The sequence below is a fragment of the Schistocerca nitens genome, chromosome 6, assembly GCF_023898315.1.
Source record: "Schistocerca nitens isolate TAMUIC-IGC-003100 chromosome 6, iqSchNite1.1, whole genome shotgun sequence".
NCBI classification, from domain to species: Eukaryota; Metazoa; Arthropoda; class Insecta; order Orthoptera; family Acrididae; genus Schistocerca; species Schistocerca nitens.
The window spans coordinates 198,041,323-198,063,803 of NC_064619.1; the positions used below are offsets into that span (position 1 = coordinate 198,041,323).

The window sequence follows — 22,481 nt, forward strand, 5'->3', positions numbered from 1 at the left end:
AAAACGTTCTTTCAGTAGAACTCTGCTCAAATTTGTGCGACCTTTACCAGATTGGTCTAACAGAAGATGTTGAACTTATACAAAGAAAGACAGCTTGAAGGGTCACATGTTTGCTTGGCTCATGGGAATGCATTATAGAGATGCTGAAAAATCTGAATTGACAGACTCCTGAAAATAGCTGGCAACTATCCTACAAAAGCCTACTTACAGTGGTTCAAGGATCATTATTAAGTGCAGGCTTTAGGCATATGCTTCGACCCCACACATATTACTCTCATAGTGACTGCAAAGACAAAATTAGACTAATTAGCCCACAGTTCCCACAGGGGCATTTCAACAGTCATTCTTCCCACACTCCAATAAGTGAAGGGAATGGGAAGAAAATCTTATAGTTTGTACAGAGGGAAACATCTTATGCTGTCCTACCCAATAGTCATCCCACCCCTTCCATCACCTACGCAACCTACACAACATCCTAGTCCTTGCCTACATTACTCCCACTCCAAACTCCTCATCACAGGGATCATATCCCTGAGGAAGACCTGGATGCAAGACCTGTCCAGTCGACCCACCCAGCACCTAATACTCCAGTCCTGTCACAGGCTTAGCCCACCTTATCAGAGGTGGGGCCACCTGTGAAAGCAGCCATGTCACATCACATACCATTGTTTCTTCAGTCACTGCACAGCTTTTTATGTCAGTATGACAACCAACCAACTGTCCACTAGATTGAATGGCCACTGCCAAACTGTGGCCAAGAATGAAATAGACCACCCGGTAATATAATGTGCACCTGAGCCCAACATATTTTATTTCAGCGGCTGCTTCATGACCTGGGCCATTTGGATCCTTCCCTCCACCAACAGCTTTTCTGATTTATGCATCAGAGAGTTATCCTAGCAACACATCCTTCATTCCTGGAACCACCCTGGCCTCAATCTCCGTTGACTCTCCTCAAGCCCTCCACCCAACAGCTACCCCTCCCTCTGTCCTATCATTTCACCTCTCCATATCACCTTCAACATATGCTACTCCTCACAGACTCCCATACATCACATGCTTAGCCCAGGCACCCACAACTCCTCTCTCTCACATCCATAGCCATCAAACCAGGTTCCTGCCTCCAAGCCACTAGCTACCCACCCCAATGTCAGTACCTACCCCCCTCCCCTGTCACTCTCTCCCTCTATCCACCCCACCCAATACAATCCCCATTCAATCCTTCACTCCTGGCACTGTGCATCCAGTTGGCATTATGTAAGGGCATAGGCAGGTGTGTGCATGTGTGTTATTGTTTGTTTTGTGTGTGTATTTGTACTTTAGCTTGAGAAAGTATTTACTCCAAAGGCTAGCAGATTTTCTGTCGTTTTGTGTGCATTCCTATCCATGACTCAATGCTTCCACTCCTAAAGTATTCAAATTGTTCCAGAACTTCCTTTCCATAACCATTTCTGTTTTTGTTCTTTACAGGTGCTGCCCTAGTTTGTCCTGAGTTCAGGCATTTAATGTCAGGAATTCACTATGCTGATTCTTTCAACTTCAACCCACATAAATGGATGCTTACTAACTTTGACTGTTCTGCTATGTGGTATGTACTAATATATGAAAAAGAAAATCACAAAGTAGAAACAGTAATTTGTGTAGTGAAAGCTGAGCACTGAAACAAAATTATTTTGAGTTTATCTTTTCAGTCTCATGTAAATTTTTCACCAAACTAAATGTTCTCAGGTGTAAGTCTATTGAAAAGATTTTAGATTTTATGTTGGATTCTTGCTTGTTTCTGATAGTCTAAGTGCACAGCTATGCTCATTTTCACCATCATCATCACCACCACCTTTCCTCACCTCCTGTATGTGCATCCTTCACAATACTTTGTCCAGCCACAGTTCCCATCCAATATTATATGCTATCAAACAATGGAAAACAATGGAAAATACAGGATGAAATGTAACAATATTTGAAAAGGAAAGTTGCCACTCACCATATAGCAGAGATGCTGAGTGACAGATAGGCATAACAAACACAACTCACACCAAATATGTGAGTTGCATTTGTGTGTGTGTGTGTGTGTGTGTGTGTGAATATTTTATGCTAGTTGCATTTCTATTTTTGAAGTAACTGAAGATCTACTTCTCCCTGTCTTCTGAAGATCTTCCATTATAGCTGTTTCCATAAACTTTTTGATCAAAGTAAACTGTAGATGGGGGTCACATCATTTTTGGATATTAAATGGTCAGTTGGAAAATTTCTGTTTAGCAAAGAACCTAATGTATTGGTTTTGCTGATTTGAGAACTACACTGTCTGACAAAAAAGTGGGCCACCGCTTGGAAGGGGAGGAGCAAACAAAATGAAAATTCACAGGTTGAGAGGATATGTGATGTTATTTCAGTGATTACACAATCATGTCAAATTTACAAAGAACTTAGCAGTATGGGCCCAAGCATCAGTATGACGTTGCACTCGCTCTTGTCTGAATACATACTTACTGATTTGTTCCAAAATGAAGTCATAAAGCCATTGTATTCTTTTCTAAGGCAAACTGGCCTATAGCTTTTGTAACTACTCATGGATATACTGGATACTGACACTGGGATGGAGCTGATATCCAAGCTGATCCCATACATATTCAGCCTCATTTTTTAAATAAGCTGGTTCACAAATTTTGTATGCCCTGTTTACCAAGGTCTTAATCACACCTCTTTTTTGTCTGGTGTTGTGGTTAGAATCTTTAGGAAGGTAATGGTCAGTATGTGTGGCTTTCCTATGGTTCAACAGCCAGTCCCCTCGATTGATAACAGACATGACCAAGAAAATTCAGTTTGTCATTATTCTCCATCTACATAGTAAATTGGATTTTTGAATTAATAGTGTTAATATGTATCAGGCAGACATTCAACTCTTCTGCACTTGTGTGTCATACCATGAAAGTATAATCAACATAGTAGTAGTATTTTACATAATAGAAGCATTTTACATAGTAGTAGTATTTTACTGGCAGTCTGTGATGGCTTTGTTCAAAAGTCTCCATAAACAAACTGGTCACAGCCAGACTAAGAGAACTGCCCTTAACCATCCTGTCAGTCTGTTCATAAAAATCATTATTGTATTGAAAACAGCTTGTGGTGAGGCAGTGTCTGAATAACTCCACTATATCTGCTGGAAAAATATCCAGTTTGCATAATACAGTGTCATTCATTGCAATCATGGTAAAATGTTGAGCAATTATGGTATGGAAGCCATCTTCAGACCCATCAGGAAGATAAAAGAATGTTTAAGATCAGATATATGACATCCTTTGACTACACTGGGTGTATATAAAATTCCTTGTAGTTGTGGACTGGTTTATATTTGTACCATGAAAAGGTCTTAACACCTATCTGGTTTAACACAGGAGGAATTGCCACATGGGACATATGGATAAATTGGCCATAGCAGAATTTGTTTACCAAGAGTGTGATCATGAAATAAAATTCAATAAGATGAGTGTCATATCAAACATTGCATTATCATGCACACGTGTGTAGAGAGGAGACTGAGATTCATAAACACCAGAGGAAATTTAATAGAAAAGAGAATGTTGAATTAGATAGAATTTGGATGTCAATATTGCATCATAAAAATGACAATAGACTATTTTCTGTTGAGAATGTTAGCATTATCAGAGATAATCTCATAGCTGTCATCATGTGATGGACTGTGGTGCCCTCTACACTGTCTACATATTCGGCATTTCCTCGAGTTCTAGTTGCTGTTCACTGCTTCACCTCTGAAGATGTCTTTCGCAGTCAGAGATGAAACACTGGGGGAAAGTTTTGTGCATTGAACATGGCGTATCAGCCCGGAAGTTTTAAGTGAAGTCTTAGTGTAGTACTGCTCCAGCCACAATCTGCACCAGTATTAACTGGTGCAGACAGGACAGCGTAGGCACGAAACATTGCCTCTTTGAGGCTGGCTTATAATTGGATGAAATTGTTGCTCATTTCTGGCATCTATTCTAATAACTATGCTCTTGGTATTCTTACCAGCAAGCATGGCCATTAATAGTGTGTGAGTGGCAGCTGTTACCAGAAAATAACGGTGGTAACAGTTTATCGTCTAAGTAGTTACAGTCCATTGGCTTTGGCAGATTACAAAATGTGGCTATCTTTTCAGGCAAAGGTCAGATCCCACCAACAGAGGAGACTTTATGGCCTAGGAAAGTTATCTTGCTTTAATGCATGATGCACTTATCTTCTTTTAATACCACTTGTAGCAAGCTGGGTATATGGGTGATTAGTGGGTGGTGGTGACAGGTCATGGGGCCCAGGGCGAACACTGTTAACAGTTACAAAAAGCTTTTATTGATGTCAGTATGTGATGTAGTGTGGCGAGCATGTCTCTCCCCATGGCCCCTGGCTAGTGCTGTTGAACGGGCAGTGGCTTCTTCCGCCTGTAGCTGCTGAGCTGGCATCCTGCATTGCCTTTGGAGACCACAGATGTTGACATTAGTGATGGTGTGCCCCTTGGAGAACAGCCCCTCGGCTTTGCATGTAGCCATAGTGGTGGTGTGTGGGGCCTGCTGTGTGCAGGACTCAACCAGCTGCCCTCAGACAGGAACCAGACAGCAGCTGGCACTGTGGCTTCAAGTCCCACTAGGAGCTCAGCATGGTGGCAGTACTGGCAGCAGATTGGCAGGGTGGTGGAAGTCACATGAATGAGTTAGTGCTGGTGTCACTTGCAGCACACTCTTGAACCCATGGTTGCAACTGACAGTGCCCAGTCATCTCGGTGCCCAGTGCAGCTCTGATATTGTGGCTTTACTGCTGGCTTCGGGTGACAACCAATGATTCCTGCCTCAAAGTCCAGACGTGCTTATATGCCTCCAGTACCCATTTGTTTTGCTAAAACCTTGTGTCTAGTCATGTTGCCATAATTAAGAGACTTGCCCTGGCGTGGTGACACTAACCTGCTTGCAACACCATTTACCACTGAGCTCAGCTGTCTTTGCTTTGCATGTCTGTTACTGTGACCCACATGCCCCCACACTGGCAGCTGCCAACCCACAACTGTTAATGGCAGCTTCCACTGTGCTTCTTCTTACTTCTGCTGAAGGCTTGGTAATTTTTTGTCTAAAGACTGCGCAGCAGGCCTACACTGCACCCCTTCACAGAGGACAGCCACTCCCTTGGGTCTTACCCCAGCGCAGTTCTCTATAGTGATTACTTCTACTCTTAATCCATAAAACTAAATGGGCTACTCTTAATTACTACACAAATTACTGTATTAATCCCTGGCTCTGTGCATTTATTGCTCATCTCTCCCTTGAGGTATCAAGTCTATGGCACCCCTGGATGGGGCCTCCACAAGGCTTTCCATTTCATATACATAAGAGCTAGGCAGAGCAAAATCAGGCCCACCATAGCACTAGGAATTGCAACACTTAAGGTCATGCACACCTACCATCTACCATTCCAATACTGTTCCAACTGGTGCAATAATTGCTGTGCAGTTATCGTCCCCTCACAGGCTATGTCATCCAGCTTAATAAATGGTACATGCTAGGTCCCCAGATGTCATTAAGAAAAGTAAGGTTTTTGGTTGGACAACATATCTAAAGGTTTGTCTGACCAATACAGCTGTGGCTGTCACATTTAGTAAACTCACTCTTGTCATAGTAGCTAGTAAACGAAACATGGATGCCGTAATATTATGCATAGTCTCATTGATCAACAGTCCGCCACCTCATAATTCAAAATGTCATGCCCCCATGAGTTTCCTTTGCTCATACAAACTAGCAACCACCACTACATCATTGTACAGTGAGTATATCTAATGTAAACCTGCCTTCTGAAAATATGGTTCCAGTCTGAGCACATCATTTTGTCAAGAATGTCCTCTCATTTACTCATGCAGAGCTGCATGGTGCATGTACTCCTGCTCATCACATTGTCATGAGTCAAGAATTTGGTGACTCCATATGGTAACCACCCCACTCTGGCATTGCTGGAGCTCATCCTCAGTCACCACCACATATTGCTCACCATCTTCTCCTATGGTAGCACCCATTCCTCTCCTACTTGCACAAAATTCCCAACTTCTGCTAACTTCACTGGTTAAGTGTGCTCTGTGTAACATCTGAAAACTACATGCTTTCCTACTATCAGTACCTTCACTGATACATAATCACATGCTCTCTATTGCTACATTCACTGTAGCGCCATGTAGTAGAAAGACAAGTTTTAGCTGCTCATTTCCATCACTAGCTGTGATTCTGGTGGCAATTCCGATTGCATCTTCCTAAACCCTGTCAAATACTGTTCATATGAAAGCAAAACGGGGCTTAACTGTCCATGTAGTACTTGATGGATAGCTTCCTGCAAACTCATTAACTCCACTCTTGCGTCCCAGGTACTATCCCCCAGTGACTGCAATAGCCTCATCTCCATTACTTTTGCATCTAGTACTTGCATTTGAGCTTTTATTGCTTCCAAATCTTGGTTCAGAGCACTATCTGGCATAATCCACAGACTCCATAGTCAGTTGCTGGAGCCTGCATGTATTGTTTAACATGCCACTTTCCAAGTTCGCAATCTGCATGGAATGTCACCCCAGAGCTACTTTATTTGCCTCCACCAACCCCTTCGTGACCTCTGCCATTTTGTTCAACTTGCTTGCATCACCTTTGTCTGCTGTCCCGAAGATGGCCTTTAATATACTACCTGAAGCATCTATCCATCCCCTTTTCACTGTCCTGGATTTGTGCAGAACAACTCTGATCACGTCCTGCATCTACTGCTTTAACTATACATTTGTCCCAGGCAAATTCCACTGCTCCTTTGGTGCAGTGCCTGTTGGCATTCTAGTACTTGCACACTCCACCAGACAGTGTTTGCCTCTCTCCCCACCTGTACACTATTATCCCCTTCTCTTCCTCACCTCCTCTACATTGCTACTTACATCCTCCCACATGGTGTTGCATTCTGGCCCGAGATCCTGGAGCTGGTGACCATGTGTGTGTGAGGTGTGCTTGTTAGTGTTTGTGTGAGTGAGTGTGTGTGTGTGTGTGTGTGTGTGTGTGTGTGTGTGAATGTTATGTTTGTGTATCTTTTTTCTGGTGATGTCTGTGGCTGAAAGCTGTATGTGAGTGTCTTTTTAATCATGCCTATCTGCAACTTGATGTGTTGTCTTTATGGTAAGCAGCAATCTAATAATTCCTATGTTGTTGATATTCCTGCCTGGATTATCCATTGTTTTGTATAGTACACATTCCTCATGGCAGGTAAACATTTACAACAGTTTCCCTCAAACAGAATCCAGAATGTCTTCCCATTAAGTTCCACTATACATAATCTAAGGTCAATCATGGCATGATGTTGATGCAGATAGTCTAATCCCATGACCATGGTGTAATCCTCATTTATGTGAGACACTTCTTCCACACATTGCTTAAACTTGGTTGCCTCGAACAAAAAATTCATCACTATTGGCTTCAATGGCTGTAATGGGTTGGTGAATGTGTTCGTAGTGCTTCTCCATAAGTTTAATAAACACAACAAATACACGTAACAGAGAATTTATTCACAGGGAGTATACACGAGCAACGAAAAAAAAAAAAAAAAACAGATTTTTCCCAGATTTCCCAGGTTTTGTACACCAGTGTAGAACTCCCAGGCACTTTAGAAGATGAACACCACCCCCTCCCCCCCCCACCCTCCCCCCAAAAAAAAAAAATGGAAAGATTTTATGTGCAGCAACATGTACACTCCATATTTTTGTATCACGAAAGTATATATTCGAGTTCCATCAAACAAAGCATGTTAGTTCCTGAAGCATTGAAATAAAGATTGTGATGCACTTTTGGAAGCCATGCATAGCTCATCTCGCGTAAAATGAAATTTTCTTTGACAGTAACACTTTTCAAATTGCAATTTGAAATACTTTCCCGTGACCTGTTAGAATTCATTTCAGCAATTGCCAGAGAGCACCAGAAAAAAGGTGTTACTGCATGTGTGCAACTACGATGACATAGGAAGCCTGCATTTTCATACGTATATAGTATTAAGAGATCTTTCATAGCATTAAGAAATCTTACATTACATCATAAATGAAACAGGACATCAGATGGTACTCTGAGAACATAGGAATTTCGTAAATCATACTAAAACACATAATTCATTTTAAAGTGCACATTTGTGTGTCCAGATTCAGAGAGCTGTAGGACCCAACCTGATATTAAGCTTTATAGTGTGGTTTTTGGGGTGCAAATTTTCTTGGAGTACCAATTCTGTAATATCTCAGGTTTGGTTCTTTATTATGGCATAATGCCATACATGCTGAATGATGAAAATGTGCATTTGAAATTCATTAACTGTCTCTGTGGAAAAGATTAATAAAAGGCAAATTTCTTTAGTAAATTGACAAAAATAACTTTGTTGTTCTGCAAGGCAATTAATGCTTGACTGCCAGAAGTGTCATAAAACTGAAACTAATAACATATTTTAGCCTTCTGTATTTTAATTCATTTGATTTTATTTTTAATTCAGTTGATAGCTCCCAGCCACAGAATTCTACTTTGTTTTAATTTGGTGTGAGAGCTGTAAACGGAGAGGAAACAGCAAAATCACTAAACGTAAAAACTGGTCACATGTAAACTACTCCCCCTCCCCACACAACAATTCAGACTGCTCTGCACATTTGTGAATCTGACAGCTTGGGTGCACCAGAAAAAATTTTCCGGGTAAGATCTGGCTGCTTGTTGCTACTGCTGATACAGTTAACAGCCACACTCCAAGTAGGTAGAAGTGGGAGAAGGTACTGCTCATACACAACTCAACTGCATATGTGCATGAACCCACTGGCAACTGTTCAAATGAACCTAATGTGAACAGTTGTGACGTCACACTCATCAGAAGCAGTTTGTTGTTATGAAGAATTGCATAGTCTTTGTCATAAAGGCTTTGACACACAGTATTGTTCTGCAGTGGCAGGATACAGTGAAATTCTTTGTCAGAGTAGCAGTTCTTACCAGTCAAAATTACAAAAATTTAACTGAAAATTAAAACAATGAAAAATTCCTGAAATTCTAAAAAATTCCTGCATTTTTCCCTGTTTTCTCCCAGAAGGAAAAGTTCCTGGTTTTTTCCTGGATTTCCCAGTTGTCCCAGGGTGTACATCCTGATTCATCAATAACATATTTTCCTTCACTATCTACAACAGTCTTCCAATACTGGGGTAACTTTTCTATTCCACGGCTGAAGTAATCATGTGATTTTGAGGCCAAGAACTAATCAAGACATGTTTGGAGTGCCTTGTCAACCAGAAAGGAAGTTCCTTGAAGGCTGTTTGATAGAGACCAAAAAAGGTGAAAATCTAAGGTGAACAAGGTGGCTACAGAATGGCGTCCCAGCCCAACTCCTTTATAGTTTTTTCTGTCAGTCTAGCAGGCATTATTTTGGAGTGGCATGACTTCATGCAGTCTTCCTGATTCTTGTTCTTGGAGTGGACCAGTAAGATGTCTCAGTTGTTGTCAAATAAATGTGAACAGTGGTGGTTACACCTTGGGGAAACAATTCATAGTGCACCACACTGTTGCAGCTCCACCAGATGCATGACATTATCTTTTATGGGTGCATGCAGATCTTTGTACAGAGTGTTGCTGCTTCATTTGGGACCAACCATTCCTTTAATTTCCTTATGTTAGCATAAAGACGCCATTTCTCATCATCATTAATGATACAAGAAAGGAATGGTCAGTGTTGCTCAAGAGCCAATTGATGAAGAGCAAGCAGAGATGCACATATGGCTACCTGCTGATTTTTGTGATTTTGGCTTAGTGCATGTGGAATGCATACACCCAATTTTTGAACCTTCCCCATTGCATGAAAATGTTGCATGGTCACAGATCACAGTTCAACACATCTGCCTGTTCTTGAGTACAAAGACATGGATCATTGAGGATTAATGCTTTTAAACAGTCTTCATCAAACCCCAAAGGTCTTCCTGAATATGGAGCAAACATTCAAACAGGCTGAAAGGTGTGATCATTGCTCTCTTTGCCATGTCAGTACATGCCACTGGGATCTAGTTGTAAGCTTTTTAATAATCTAACACAGAAAACTTCAGTGCCCACCATAGCATAGGTGAAATGAAACAATTGTATGGCATTGATGACCAGGGGTCCTCACCTGGGGAAGTTTGGCCACCAAGTTGCAAGTCTTTTCAGTTGATGCCATATTGGGTGACTTGCATGTTGATGAAGAAACAATGATGAGGACAACACAACGTCCAGTCCTCAGGTGGAGAAAATCTCCACCTGATCAGTAATCGAACTCAGCTCTGGTGAATGGCTGTCAGGCTCACTGATCACTCAATTAAGGAGGTGGACAGAGCATAGGTAAATTCTTGGATATTAGGTATTGTGTACTTATCTGGGACTGTTCATGTGTTCAGTCTATGGTAATCAGGGCAGGTGTGCTGTGTGCCATAATTTTTGCACATCAGATGTAATCAGGATGCCCATGGACTGCCTGACCTTTGTATAACATAAGCACGGAGAGTCCCTTCAAATAAAATCGTAGTCTATTCCATGGACACATGATGAAACTGGTGGATCTGGAATAATGTGTATACAACCCATGGTATTGTGCTTAACGCTGCTTGGCTGCACCGACCCTTACGGCTTGGACTGTTTACTCACATTATTGATTACCCTTATTAAGTTTTCCACATAAAAGCTCCCTGAATTCCCTATAGTCTCTCACTTTGTGTTCTGCTTATAATGCATGTAATTGTGAATTCTACTGTCAGTACAAAGTGTGATAGGAAATCAGCACCTAATACCAGTTGCATAATGTCTCCCACCATGAAACTCCAAATATTGAATAGAAAAACCAATTTCTACCATCGGCTCTTTGCACCTGTACATGCTGATGCTAGAGTTGTTCACAGCTAGCAACTGTAAGGGCTCATGCATCATCATCTTAACTGTACCCATGACGAAAAGGGTGCTGACCTCTGAGTTGAAATCTCAGCCTAAAAACCCTAAGCTTGAAATCTTGTTGATGACATGCAGCCAACATAATGCTGCGACTTGTTGGAATAGCAGTAAGCATGCCACCATAGGCCTTACCTTCACCTTGTGTCCATCTGCACGCAGCTGTGATATGACTCTTATTATGTCAGTGGCTCCATTTGTGAGTGCTGCAATGTGTGATGTCTAATTTGGACTGCCCTTGTCATTTGGGCACCTACACAGTGTTGTGCACTTCATAGCTCAGGGGCCAAACTGTCTGTGGAAACAGCAGAAGTTATTGGTACTAGCTAGATCTTGACTGGTGTGGCTGTACATTGGATGTGTGCCACAACCACATCCTCTTATCAAAGTCCCATAATTGCATGGCAATCTTTCCAGCCATGGTCTATATCTCTCAGAGTTCATCAGCAGTGTTCAGTGACTGTTGATAATACGTGGCAGCACAATTTGGCATTGGATCCTCCAGGAACTCCAGTGCATGTTTGTCACCTTCCGTTATCACGCTTGTAGTTGTCACTGCAACGGATGCCACAGTAGTCAACTCCATTGTGGCACGTGCTCTGTCAGCTACTTGCAGTAACTGATCCGACAGTTGTCCCTCATTTTTTTAATTGTAGTCTTCAGTCCAGAGACTGTTTTGATGCAGCTCTCCATGCTACTCTATCCTATGCAAGCCTCTTCATCTCTAAATAACTACTGCAACCTACATCTTTTGAATCCCCTTAGTGTATTCATCTCTTGGTCTCCTTCTATGATTTTTACCCTCCACACTTTCCTCCAATACTAAATTAGTGATTCCTTGATGCCTCAGAATGTGTCCTACCAATTGATCACTTCTGTTAGTTAAGTTGTCCCATAAATTTCTCTTCTCCCCAATTCTATTCAGTACCTCCTCATTAGTTACATGATCTACCCATCTAATATTCAACATTCTTCTGTGGCACCACACTGCAAAAGCTTCTATTCTCTTCTTATCTAAACTATTTATTCTCCATGTTTCACTTCCATACATGGCTACACTCCATACAGATACTTAAATCTATACTCAATCTTAACAAATTTCTCTTCTTCAGAAACACTTTTCTTGCCATTGCCAGTCTACATTTTGTATCCTCTCTACTCCAACCATCATAAGTTGTTTTGCACCCCAAATAGCAAAACTCATCTACTAACAGTACTTTAAGTGTCTTGTTTCATAATCTAATTTCCTTAGTATCCCCTGATTTAATTCAACTACATTTCATTGCTCTTGTTTTGCATTTGTTGATGTTCATCTTATGGTTTCCTTTCAAGACACTGTCCATTCCATTCAGCTGCATTTCTAGGTCCTTTGCTGTCTCTGACAGAATTACAATGTCATTGGCAAACCTCAGAGTTTTTATTTCTTCTCCATGGATTTTAATTCCTACTCCAAATTTTTCTTTTGTTTCCTCTACTGTTTGCTCAGCACACACATAGCTTCCCTATCATACCCCTCGATTCTTATAACTGCCATCTGGTTTCTTTCACTCCTTGTATTTTTCCCCTGCTACCTTCAGAATTTCAAAGAAAGTATTCCAGACAACACAGTCAAAAGCTTTCTCTAAGTCTACAAATGCTACAAGCATAGGTTTGCCTTTTCTTAACCTATCTTCTAGGATAAGTTGTAGGGTCAGTATTGCCTCACATATTCCATCATTTCTATGGAATCCAAACTGATCTTCCCCAGGGTCAGCTTCTACCAGTTTTTCCATTCATCTGTAAAGAGTTCATGTTAGTATTTTGCAACCGTGACTTATTAAACAGATAGTTAGATAATTTTCACACCTGTCAACACCTGCTTTTTCTGGATTGTAGTTGTTATATTCTTCTTGAAGTCCAATGGTATTTTGCCTGTCTCATACATCTTCCTCATCAGATAGAAGAATTTTGTCATGGCTGCCTTTCCCAAGCCTATGAGTAGTTCTAATGGAATATTGTCTACTCCTGGGGCCTTGTTTCGACTTAGATCTTTCAGTGCTCTGTCATATTCTTCATACAGTATCATATCTCCCATTTCATCTTCATCTATGCCCTCTTCCATTTCCATAATATTGCCCTCAATTACATTGACCCTGTAAATACTCCTTCCACCTTTCTACTTTACCTTCTTTGCTAAGGACTGGTTTTCCATCTGAGCTCCTGTTATTCATACAGGTGGTTCTCTTTAATTTTCCTTTAGGCAGTGTCTATCCCACCCCTAGTGATATATGCTTCTACATCCTTATATTTGTTCTCTAGCCATCCCTGCTTAGCCATCATCACTCTCTGGTTCAAATTACTAATTGCGAGAATAAATTGTTCATAATCTTCTGTGATACATTGTTGTGTGAAAATGTTCTACAAGACCACAAACCATATGTCCGGTCATGTGGGTGTGAACAGTGGTACTCGCAATTGTAGATTCAGTTCAGGTATGCACTCATGGCACAACTGCAATTGCTGCAGGTTGTGATCTCGTTGTGTCCATCTCGCTGTCATCCCTCAGTGTCAAATGTTCTGAAGCTTCAATCTCTTGTTGCACCTACCAGATTGCATCACAAATTGTTTATAAGAAGCTGTTTGTGCCTTCCATGTTCAACAAATGTAATGTGAAAATTATAATTTTGACTTAAACCATGCTTGGTTTTGGAGTCACAAATTATGTAGGCCAAACATGAAACACACATATATTTCAAAACATTTATTTTTCTCAATCACAGTCAAAATAAACAGTTCCACATCAGCAAAGAAGGAAAGTCCTATTCCAAAATCCACTATGTTTGCAATGAATAAACAGTGCCCTTCATTGGTCAGTTTCTCATTCCCACAATCTGAAAAGTGATGGCTCTTAGAAGTCTGACAAAAGATGTGAGACAACTGGCTAGTGATGAATACAAATATTCTTTCCAGTTTAAGAAAAAGAGCTAAAGACAGAAAATTGATCAGTCAAAACCGAGTCAATAGCTTAACATGAATGACAGCTTACAGCCTAATGTTATAACATTCAGCAAATCCAAAATCAGACTGCTATTATTGTTGTTGTTGTTGTTGTTGTTGTGGTCTTCAGTCCTGAGACTGGTTTGATGCAGCTCTCCAAGCTACCCTATCCTGTGCGAGCTTCTTCATCTCCCAGTACTTACTGCAACCCACATCCTTCTGAATCTGCTTAGTGTATTCATCTCTTGGTCTCCCTCTACGATTTTTACCCTCCACGCTGCCCTCCAATGCTAAATTTGTGATCACTTGATGCCCCAGAACATGTCCTACTAACAGGTCCCTTCTTTTTGTCAAGTTGTGCCACATACTCCTCTTCTCCCCAATTCTATTCAATACTTCATCATTAGTTATGTGATCTACCCATCTAATCTTCAGCATTTTTCTGTAGCACCACATTTCAAAAGCTTCTATTTTCTTCTTGTCCAAACTATTTATCATTCATGTTTCACTTCCATACATGGCTACACTCCATACAAATACTTTCAGAAACAACTTCCTAACACTTAAATCTATACTCGATGTTAACAAATTTCTCTTCTTCAGAAATGCTTTCCTTGCCATTGCCAGTCTACATTTTATATATTCTCTACTTCGACCATCATCAGTTATTTTGCTCCCCAAATAGCAAAACTCCTTTACTATTTAAAGTGCCTCATTTCCTAATCTAAGTCCCTCAGCATCACCCAACTTAATTCGACTACATTCCATTATCCTCATTTTGCTTTTGTTGATGTTCATCTTATATCCTCCTTTCAAGACACTGTCCATTCTGTTCAACTGCTCTTCCAAATCCTTTGCTGTCTCTGACAGAATTACAATGTCATCAGCGAACCTCAAAGTTTTTATTTCTTCTCCATGGATTTTAATACCTACTCCGAATTTTTCTTTTTTTTCCTTTACTGCTTGCTCAATATACAGATTGAATAACATTGGGGAGAGGCTACAACCCTGTCTCACTCCCTTCCCAACCACTGCTTCACTTTCATGCCCCTCGACTCTTATTACTGCCATCTGGTTTCTGTACAAATTGTAAATAGCCTTTCGCTCCCTGTATTTTACCCCTGCCACCTTCAGAATTTGAAAGAGAGTATTCCAGTCAACATTGTCAAAAGCTTTCTCTAAGTCTACAAATGCTAGAAATGTAGGTTTGCTTTTCCTTAATCTTTCTTCTAAGATAAGTCGTAAGGTTAGTATTGCCTCATGTGTTCCAATATTTCTACAGAATCTAAACTGATCTTCCCCAAGGTCAGTTTCTACTAGTTCTTCCATTCGTCTGTAAGGAATTCGCGTTAGTGTTTTGCAGCTGTGACTTATTAAACTGATAGTTCGGTAATTTTCACATCTGTCAACACCTGCTTTTTTTGGGATTGGAATTATTATATTCTTCTTGAAGTCTGAGGGTATTTCGCCTGTCTCATACATCTTGCTCACCAGATGGCAGAGTTTTGTCAGGACTGGCTCGCCCAAGGCCATCAGTAGTTCTAATGGAATGTTGTCTACTCCCGGGGCCTTGTTTCGACTCAGGTCTTTCAGTGCTCTGTCAAACTCTTCACGCAGTATCGTATCTCCCATTTCATCTTCATCTACATCCTCTTCCATTTCCATAATATTGTCCTCAAGTACATCGCCCTTGTATAGACCCTCTATATACTCCTTCCACCTTTCTGCTTTCCCTTCTTTGCTTAGAACTGGGTTTCCATCTGACCTCTTGATATTCATACAAGTGGTTCTCTTTTCTCCAAAGGTCTCTTTAATTTTCCTGTAGGCAATATCTATCTTACCCCTAGTGAGATAAGCCTCTACAGCCTTACATTTGTTCTCTAGCCATCCCTGCTTAGCCATTTTGCACTTCCTGTCGATCTCATTTTTGAGACGCCTGTATTCCTTTTTGCCTGCTTCATTTACTGCATTTTTATATTTTCTCCTTTCATCAATTAAGTTCAATGTTTCTTCTGTTACCCAAGGAATTCTACTAGCCCTCGTCTTTTTACCTACTTGATCCTCTGCTGCCTTCACTATTTCATCCCTCAGAGCTACCCATTCTTCTTCTACTGTACTTCTTTCCCCCAGTCCTGTCAATTGTTCCCTTATGCTCTCCCTGAAACACTGTACAACCTCTGGTTCTTTCAGTTTATCCAGATCCCATCTCCCATCTGCTATTATTAAATACACTGAAAGCAACAAACAAAGTGGAAGAGGTGGTTGACTTCATGGAATGAAGGCAGCTTCTGATGTATGAGCTGAATGAAACAAAAACTAGGAATATGCATCTCTGATTAGACTACAGACTATATTTGTCTGGACATGAAATAGATTCAAAGAGTTGAATGAAACTTAACTAAATAAAAATTTAGAGAATTACAAATCATTTAGTTGGTACATTAATTCACATATTGTGTTCCATGTTTCCAATCACAAACAGCCATCTTCACAGATGTCGAAAAAATGAAACAATAGTAAAACTGTTCTTGTACTGTTGTTGTTATTGTGGTCTTCTGTCCTGAGACTGGTTTGATGCAGCTCTCCATGCAACTCTATCCTGTGGAAGCCTCTTCATCTCCCAGTACTTACTGCAACCAACGTCCTTCTGAATCTGCTTAGTGTATTCATCTCTTGGTCTCCCTCTACGATTTTTACGCTCCACGCTGCCCTCCAATGCTAAATTTGTGATCCCTTGATGCCCCAGAACATGTCCAACCAACCGATCCCTTCTTCTTGTCAAGTTGTGCCCCAAACTCCTCTTCTCCCCAATTCTATTCAGTACCTCCTCATTAGTTATGTGATCTACCCAACTAATCTTCAGCATTCTTCTGTAGCACCACATTTCAAAAGCTTGTATTCTCTTCTTGTCCAAACTATTTATCATTCATGTTTCACTTCCATACATGGCTACACTCCATACAAATACCTTCAGAAACGACTTCCTGACACTTAAATCTATACTCGATGTTAACAAATTTCTCCCCTTCAGAAACACTTTCCTTGCCATTGCCAGTCTACATTTTATATCCTCTCTACTTCGACCATCATCTGTTATTTTGCTCCCCAAATAGCAAAACTCCTTTTAGTACTTTAAGTGTCTCATTTCCTAATCTAATTCCCTCAGCTTCACCTGACTTAATTCGACTACATTCCATTATCCTTGTTTTGCTTTTGTTGATGTTCATCTTATATCCTCCTTTCAAGACACTTTGCATTCCATTCAACTGCTCTTCGAAGTCCTTTGCTGTCTCTGACAGAATTACAATGTCATCAGCAAACCTCAAAGTTTTTATTTCTTCTCCATGGATTTTAATACCTACTCCGAATTTTTCTTTTCTTTCCTTTACTGCTTGCTCAATATACAGATTGAATAACATTGGGGAGAGGCTACAACCCTGTCTCACTCCCTTCCCAACCGCTGCTTCCCTTTCATGCCCCTTGACTCTTATAACTGCCATCTGGTTTCTGTACAAATTATGAATAGCCTTTCTCTCCCTGTATTTTACCCCTGCCACCTTTAGAATTTGAAAGAGAGTATTCCAGTCAACATTGTCAAAAGCTTTCTCTAAGTCTACAAATGCTAGAAATGTAGGTTTGCCTTTCCTTAATCTATTTTCTAAGATAAGTCGTAGGGTCAGTATTGCCTCACATGTTCCAACATTTCTACGGAATCCAAACTGATCTTCCGCGAGGTCAGCTTCTACCAGTTTTTCCATTCATCTGTAAAGAATTCGCGTTAGTATTTTGCAGCTGTGACTTATTAAACTGATAGTTTGGTAATTTTCACATCTGTCAATGCCTGCTTTCTTTGTGATTGAAATTATTATATTCTTCTTGAAGTCTGAGGGTATTTCACCGATCTCAAACATCTTGATCACCAGATGGTAGAGCTTTGTCAGGACTGGCTCTCCCAAGGCCATCAGTAGTTCCAATGGAATGTTGTTACTCCCGGGGCCTTGTTTCGACTTTGGTCTTTCAGTGCTCTGTCAAACTCTTCACGCAGCAGTCTTATGTAGTATCAAATTTCAAAAGCATCTATTCTCTTCTTGTCTATGATTCTCTTCCTTACAAGACTACACTCCAGACTTTTGTCTTGAGAAAAAGACTTCCTAGCACACAATCTTTATTCTTTACGAACAAATTTCTCTTCATCACAAACACTTCTCTTGCTGTTGCCAGTCTATGTTTTATATCCTTTTCACTTTAGCTTTCACCAGTTATTTTACTACCCAAATAGCAATACTCATCAGCTACTTTGAGTGTCATTTCCTAATATAATTCCCTCAGCATCACATTGTTTAATTTGACCACATCCCATTACTCTTATTTTGCTTTTGTTGATGGTCATGTTAATCCTCTTTTCAAGATACTGTTTATTCTGTTCAGCTGCTCTTCCTTGTCCTTTGCCATCTTTGAAAGTATTACAGTGTCATCGTCAAACCTCAACGTTTTTATTTCTTCTCTTTGACCTTTAATTCCTTCTCTAAATTTTTCTTTGATTTCCTTCACTGCTTAATCAGTGTACAGATTGAATAACATTGGTGATAGGCTACAACCCTGTCTCACTCCCTTCTCAACTGCTGCTTCTCTTTCATGCTCCTCCACTCTTATAATTGACAACTGGTTGCATATGTTGTAAATAACCTTTTCCTCTCTGTATTTTAGTCCTGCTACCTCAAGAATTTCAAAGAGTGTATTCCAGATGACATTGTCAAAATCTTTCTCTTTCCCGTATACAGCCCCTCAATATATACTTCTGCCACCTTTGAACTTTTGCTCCTTTGTTTAGTACCAGTCTGCCATCTGAATGCTTGACATTCATAAAGTTGTTTTTCTTTTCTCCAAAGGCCTCTTTAATTTTCCTATACACAGTATCTGTCTTTCCCCTGGTCACCTTCCAGGAATTCCTAACTTCCAGCCTGGCCTCACCATCCTTCCCCAGGTCCCTCCCTAAGAACAACAACCTTTCAGCAGAAGAAAGGACTGCCCTACACAACCCTAAAATGGAGTCTGACCTGATCATCCTCCCAGCAGACAAAGGTTCCACCACTGTTGTGATGAACTGGAGTGACTGTCTGGTTCAAATGGCTCTGAGCACTATGGGACTCAACTGCTGAGGTCATTAGTCCCCTAGAACTTAGAACTAGTTAAACCTAACTAACCTAAGGACATCACAAACATCCATGCCCGAGGCAGGATTCGAACCTGCGACCGTAGCGGTCTTGCGGTTCCAGACTGCAGCGCCTTTAACCGCACGGCCACTTCGGCCGGCGTGACTGTCTGGCAGAGGGCCTCTGACAGTTGTCCTGCACCTCCACCGACAAGTCCTGCCACGGTGACCCCATCCCAGAAGTCCAACGTAACCTCCAGTCTCTTCCCAGAACCTCTCCCCTGAATCCATTTCCCTGCTCACACCAACAGCCTGCACACCCACCTTCTGCATGCTCCCCAAAAATCCACAAACCTAACAATACCAGGTGCCCCGTTGTGGATGGTTACAGCGTCCCCACTGAAAGAATCTCAGCTCTTGTTAACCTACATCTGCAGCCAGTTGTTCAAAACCTAGCCTCCCACATGGATGGTACCCTCCAATGCCAATGTCTTCATGGGCCAGCTAGAAGAAACATTCCTAGCTTCCCAAAACCCCAAATCCCTGTTGTGGTGCAGGTTTATTGATGACATCTTTATAATATGAACCCAAGGCCAGGACACCTTATCCTCTTTCTTCCAGAATCTCAACACCTTCTCTCTCATCCACTTCACCTGGTCCTCCTCCACTCATTGTGCCATTTTCCTAGGCATTGATCCTTCCTCTTTGATGGCTCTGTCCACATCTCAGTCCAAATCAAACCCACCAATCGCCAACTGTACCTGCACCTCCAACACAGCGTGGTCACCCATGGCAGACACATCTGCAGTGATGAGGATCCTCTCGACCGGCAAGCTGAAGGTCTCACATAGGCCTTTGCTGACGGGCAATTACCCCCAGACCGAATGCACAAACAGATCCTCCATGTCATATCTCCACACGCACCTGATCCTCACATTAATCCCAAGAACCAATCACAAAGAAGTGCACCCCCCCCCCCCCCCCCTTGTCACCCAATACCACCCGTGACTGGAACAACTGAATCATGTCCTTCATCAGGGACTTGAGTATCCATCATCGTGCCCTGAAATGAGGGACATCCCACCAAAGATTCTTCCATCCCCTCCCAAAGTGGTGTTCTGCCACCCACTCTACCTCCACAACATCCTAGCCCATCCCTATGCCATTCCCACCTCCAGTCCCCTGCCACAGGAATCATACCCTTGTGGAAGACCCAGATGTGAGACTTCTCCTATCCATCCACCTAACATCTCCTACGCCAGTCCCATCACAGGCTTATGCTACCCCATCAGATGCTGGGTCACCTGTGAAAGCAGTCATGTTATACACCAGCTCTGTTGCAACCACTGCACAGCATTTTACATTGGTATGACAACCAACCAGCTGTTGACCAGAATGAATGTCCACCACCAAACAAGGTGGACCACTCAGTGCAACAACAAGCAGCAGAGCATAACATGTGAGATTTCAATGGCTGCTTCACAACCCATGCCCTCTGGATCTTACCCACCACTACCAGCTTTTCTGAGCTGCACAGATGGGAGCTGTCCTTACAGCATATCGTTCACTCCCGTAACCACCCCCCATTAGTGTGTGTGTGTGTGTGTGTGTGTGTGTGTGTGTGTGTGTTGTGTGTGTCCTATAGCTTGAGAAAGGAATTTTATTCTGAAATTTAACAAAGCTTGGTACCTTTGGTTTGTGTACCTGTCGATGACACAGCACTTCTACCTTTCGGTGAGTCATCTCCTTTATTCCTAAAAAAAACTTTTCCCCTTGTTATACAGAGTGTATTATAATCACTGGTGTAAATGCATATAGTTGAAAATACATGATACTAGAAACAAGAAAATTCCAGTAAACATAGGATCTAAAACATGTACCTTAAGAGCTATGAACACTTCATCCTCAACACTGTGAATTAATTCTCTTCTGCTACCATCTCTTTGCGTTCCAAATTTTGGGAGGAAGGAGTATGAACAAAAATTAGAAGAAATATGTCCAGTAAACATGGGATCTAAAATGTCTACCTTTTTTTCCCTACTTGATCCTCTGCTGCCTTCGCTATTTTATCTCTCAGAGCTATCCATTCATCTTCTTCTATATTCCTTTTCCTTGTTTCGGTTAATCATTTGCTAATGGTCCCTCTGAAACCTTAAAAAACCTCTGGTTGTTTCAACTTATCCAATTTCCTTCTCCTTGATTTCCTACCTTTACTGCAGTTTCTTCTGTTTTAATCTACAGTTTGTAATCAATAAATTGTGGTTGGAGCCTACATCTGCCCATAGAAATGTCTTAAAGTTTCAAAGCTGGTTTCAAAAGCTCTGTCTTACCATCATATCATCAATCTGAAACCTTCCAGTGTCTCCAGGTCTCCTCCATTTATGTAACCTACTTTCATAATTCTTCAACCAAGTGTAAGCAATGATTAAATTATGCTCTGTGTGAAATTCTATCAGGCAGCTCCCTCTTTCATTCCTTTCCCCCAGTCCATATCCTGTGATTATTTATCCTTCTCTTCCTTTTCCTGTTATTGAATTCCAGTCCCCATCACAACTAAATTTTCCTCTCTCTTAACTATCTGAATAATTTCTTGTATCCCATCACACATTCTTTCAATCTCTTCATCTTTGGAGCTAGTTGGTATATAAACTTGTGCTTCTGTAGTGGGTGCTGGTTTCATGTTTATCTTGGCTATGATAATGCATTCACTATGCTGTTCACACTAGCTTACCCACATTCCTGTTTTCCTGTTTATCAGAACTACTCCTGTATTACCCCATTTGATCTTGTATTTATAACCCTGTATTTGCCTGATCAGAAGTCCTGTTCTTCCTGTCAACAAACTTCACTAATTCCTGCTATATTTAACTTCAACCCATCCGTATCCCTTTTTAAAGTTTCTAACCTACCTAACCTAGTTAAGAAATCTAACACTCCATGCTCCACCTGTTAGAATGCCAGTATTGTTTTTCCTGGTGATGACATCCTCATGAATGGTCCTCACTTAGAGATCCTAATGGGAGAAAGTTTTACCTTCAGAATATTTTACCCAAGAGGATGCCATCATCATTTACCATACAGTAGAGCTGCATGGCCTCAGGAAAAATAATGGCTCTAGTTTCACCTTGATTTCAGCCATGGAAGGCAACAGCCCAGCAAGTTCATGTTGGCAGATGTTACAAGGCCAGATCAGTCAACTATCGAGACTGTTGCCCCTGCAACTACTGAAAAGGCTGCTGCTCCTTTTTAGGGATCACAATTTTGACTGGACTCTCAAAAAATACCCCTCCATTGTGATGGCACCTATGGTACAGCTATCTGTAATTTTTATGCATGCAAGTCATCCCACCATAGCAAGGTCCTTGGTTTATGGGGGAGAT

The 22,481-nt window shown here is 41.2% G+C and overlaps 1 protein-coding gene across 1 annotated transcript in view; it reads left to right on the forward strand.

Moving 5' to 3' along the window:
- The window catches only part of LOC126263192 (aromatic-L-amino-acid decarboxylase-like), a 188,437-nt gene that overhangs the window by 132,007 nt on the left and 33,949 nt on the right, over positions 1-22,481 (forward strand). The window contains exon 9 of the mRNA XM_049960253.1: positions 1,471-1,588. Coding sequence (XP_049816210.1) covers positions 1,471-1,588 — 118 coding nt within the window. The remainder of the gene's footprint in view (positions 1-1,470; positions 1,589-22,481) is intronic.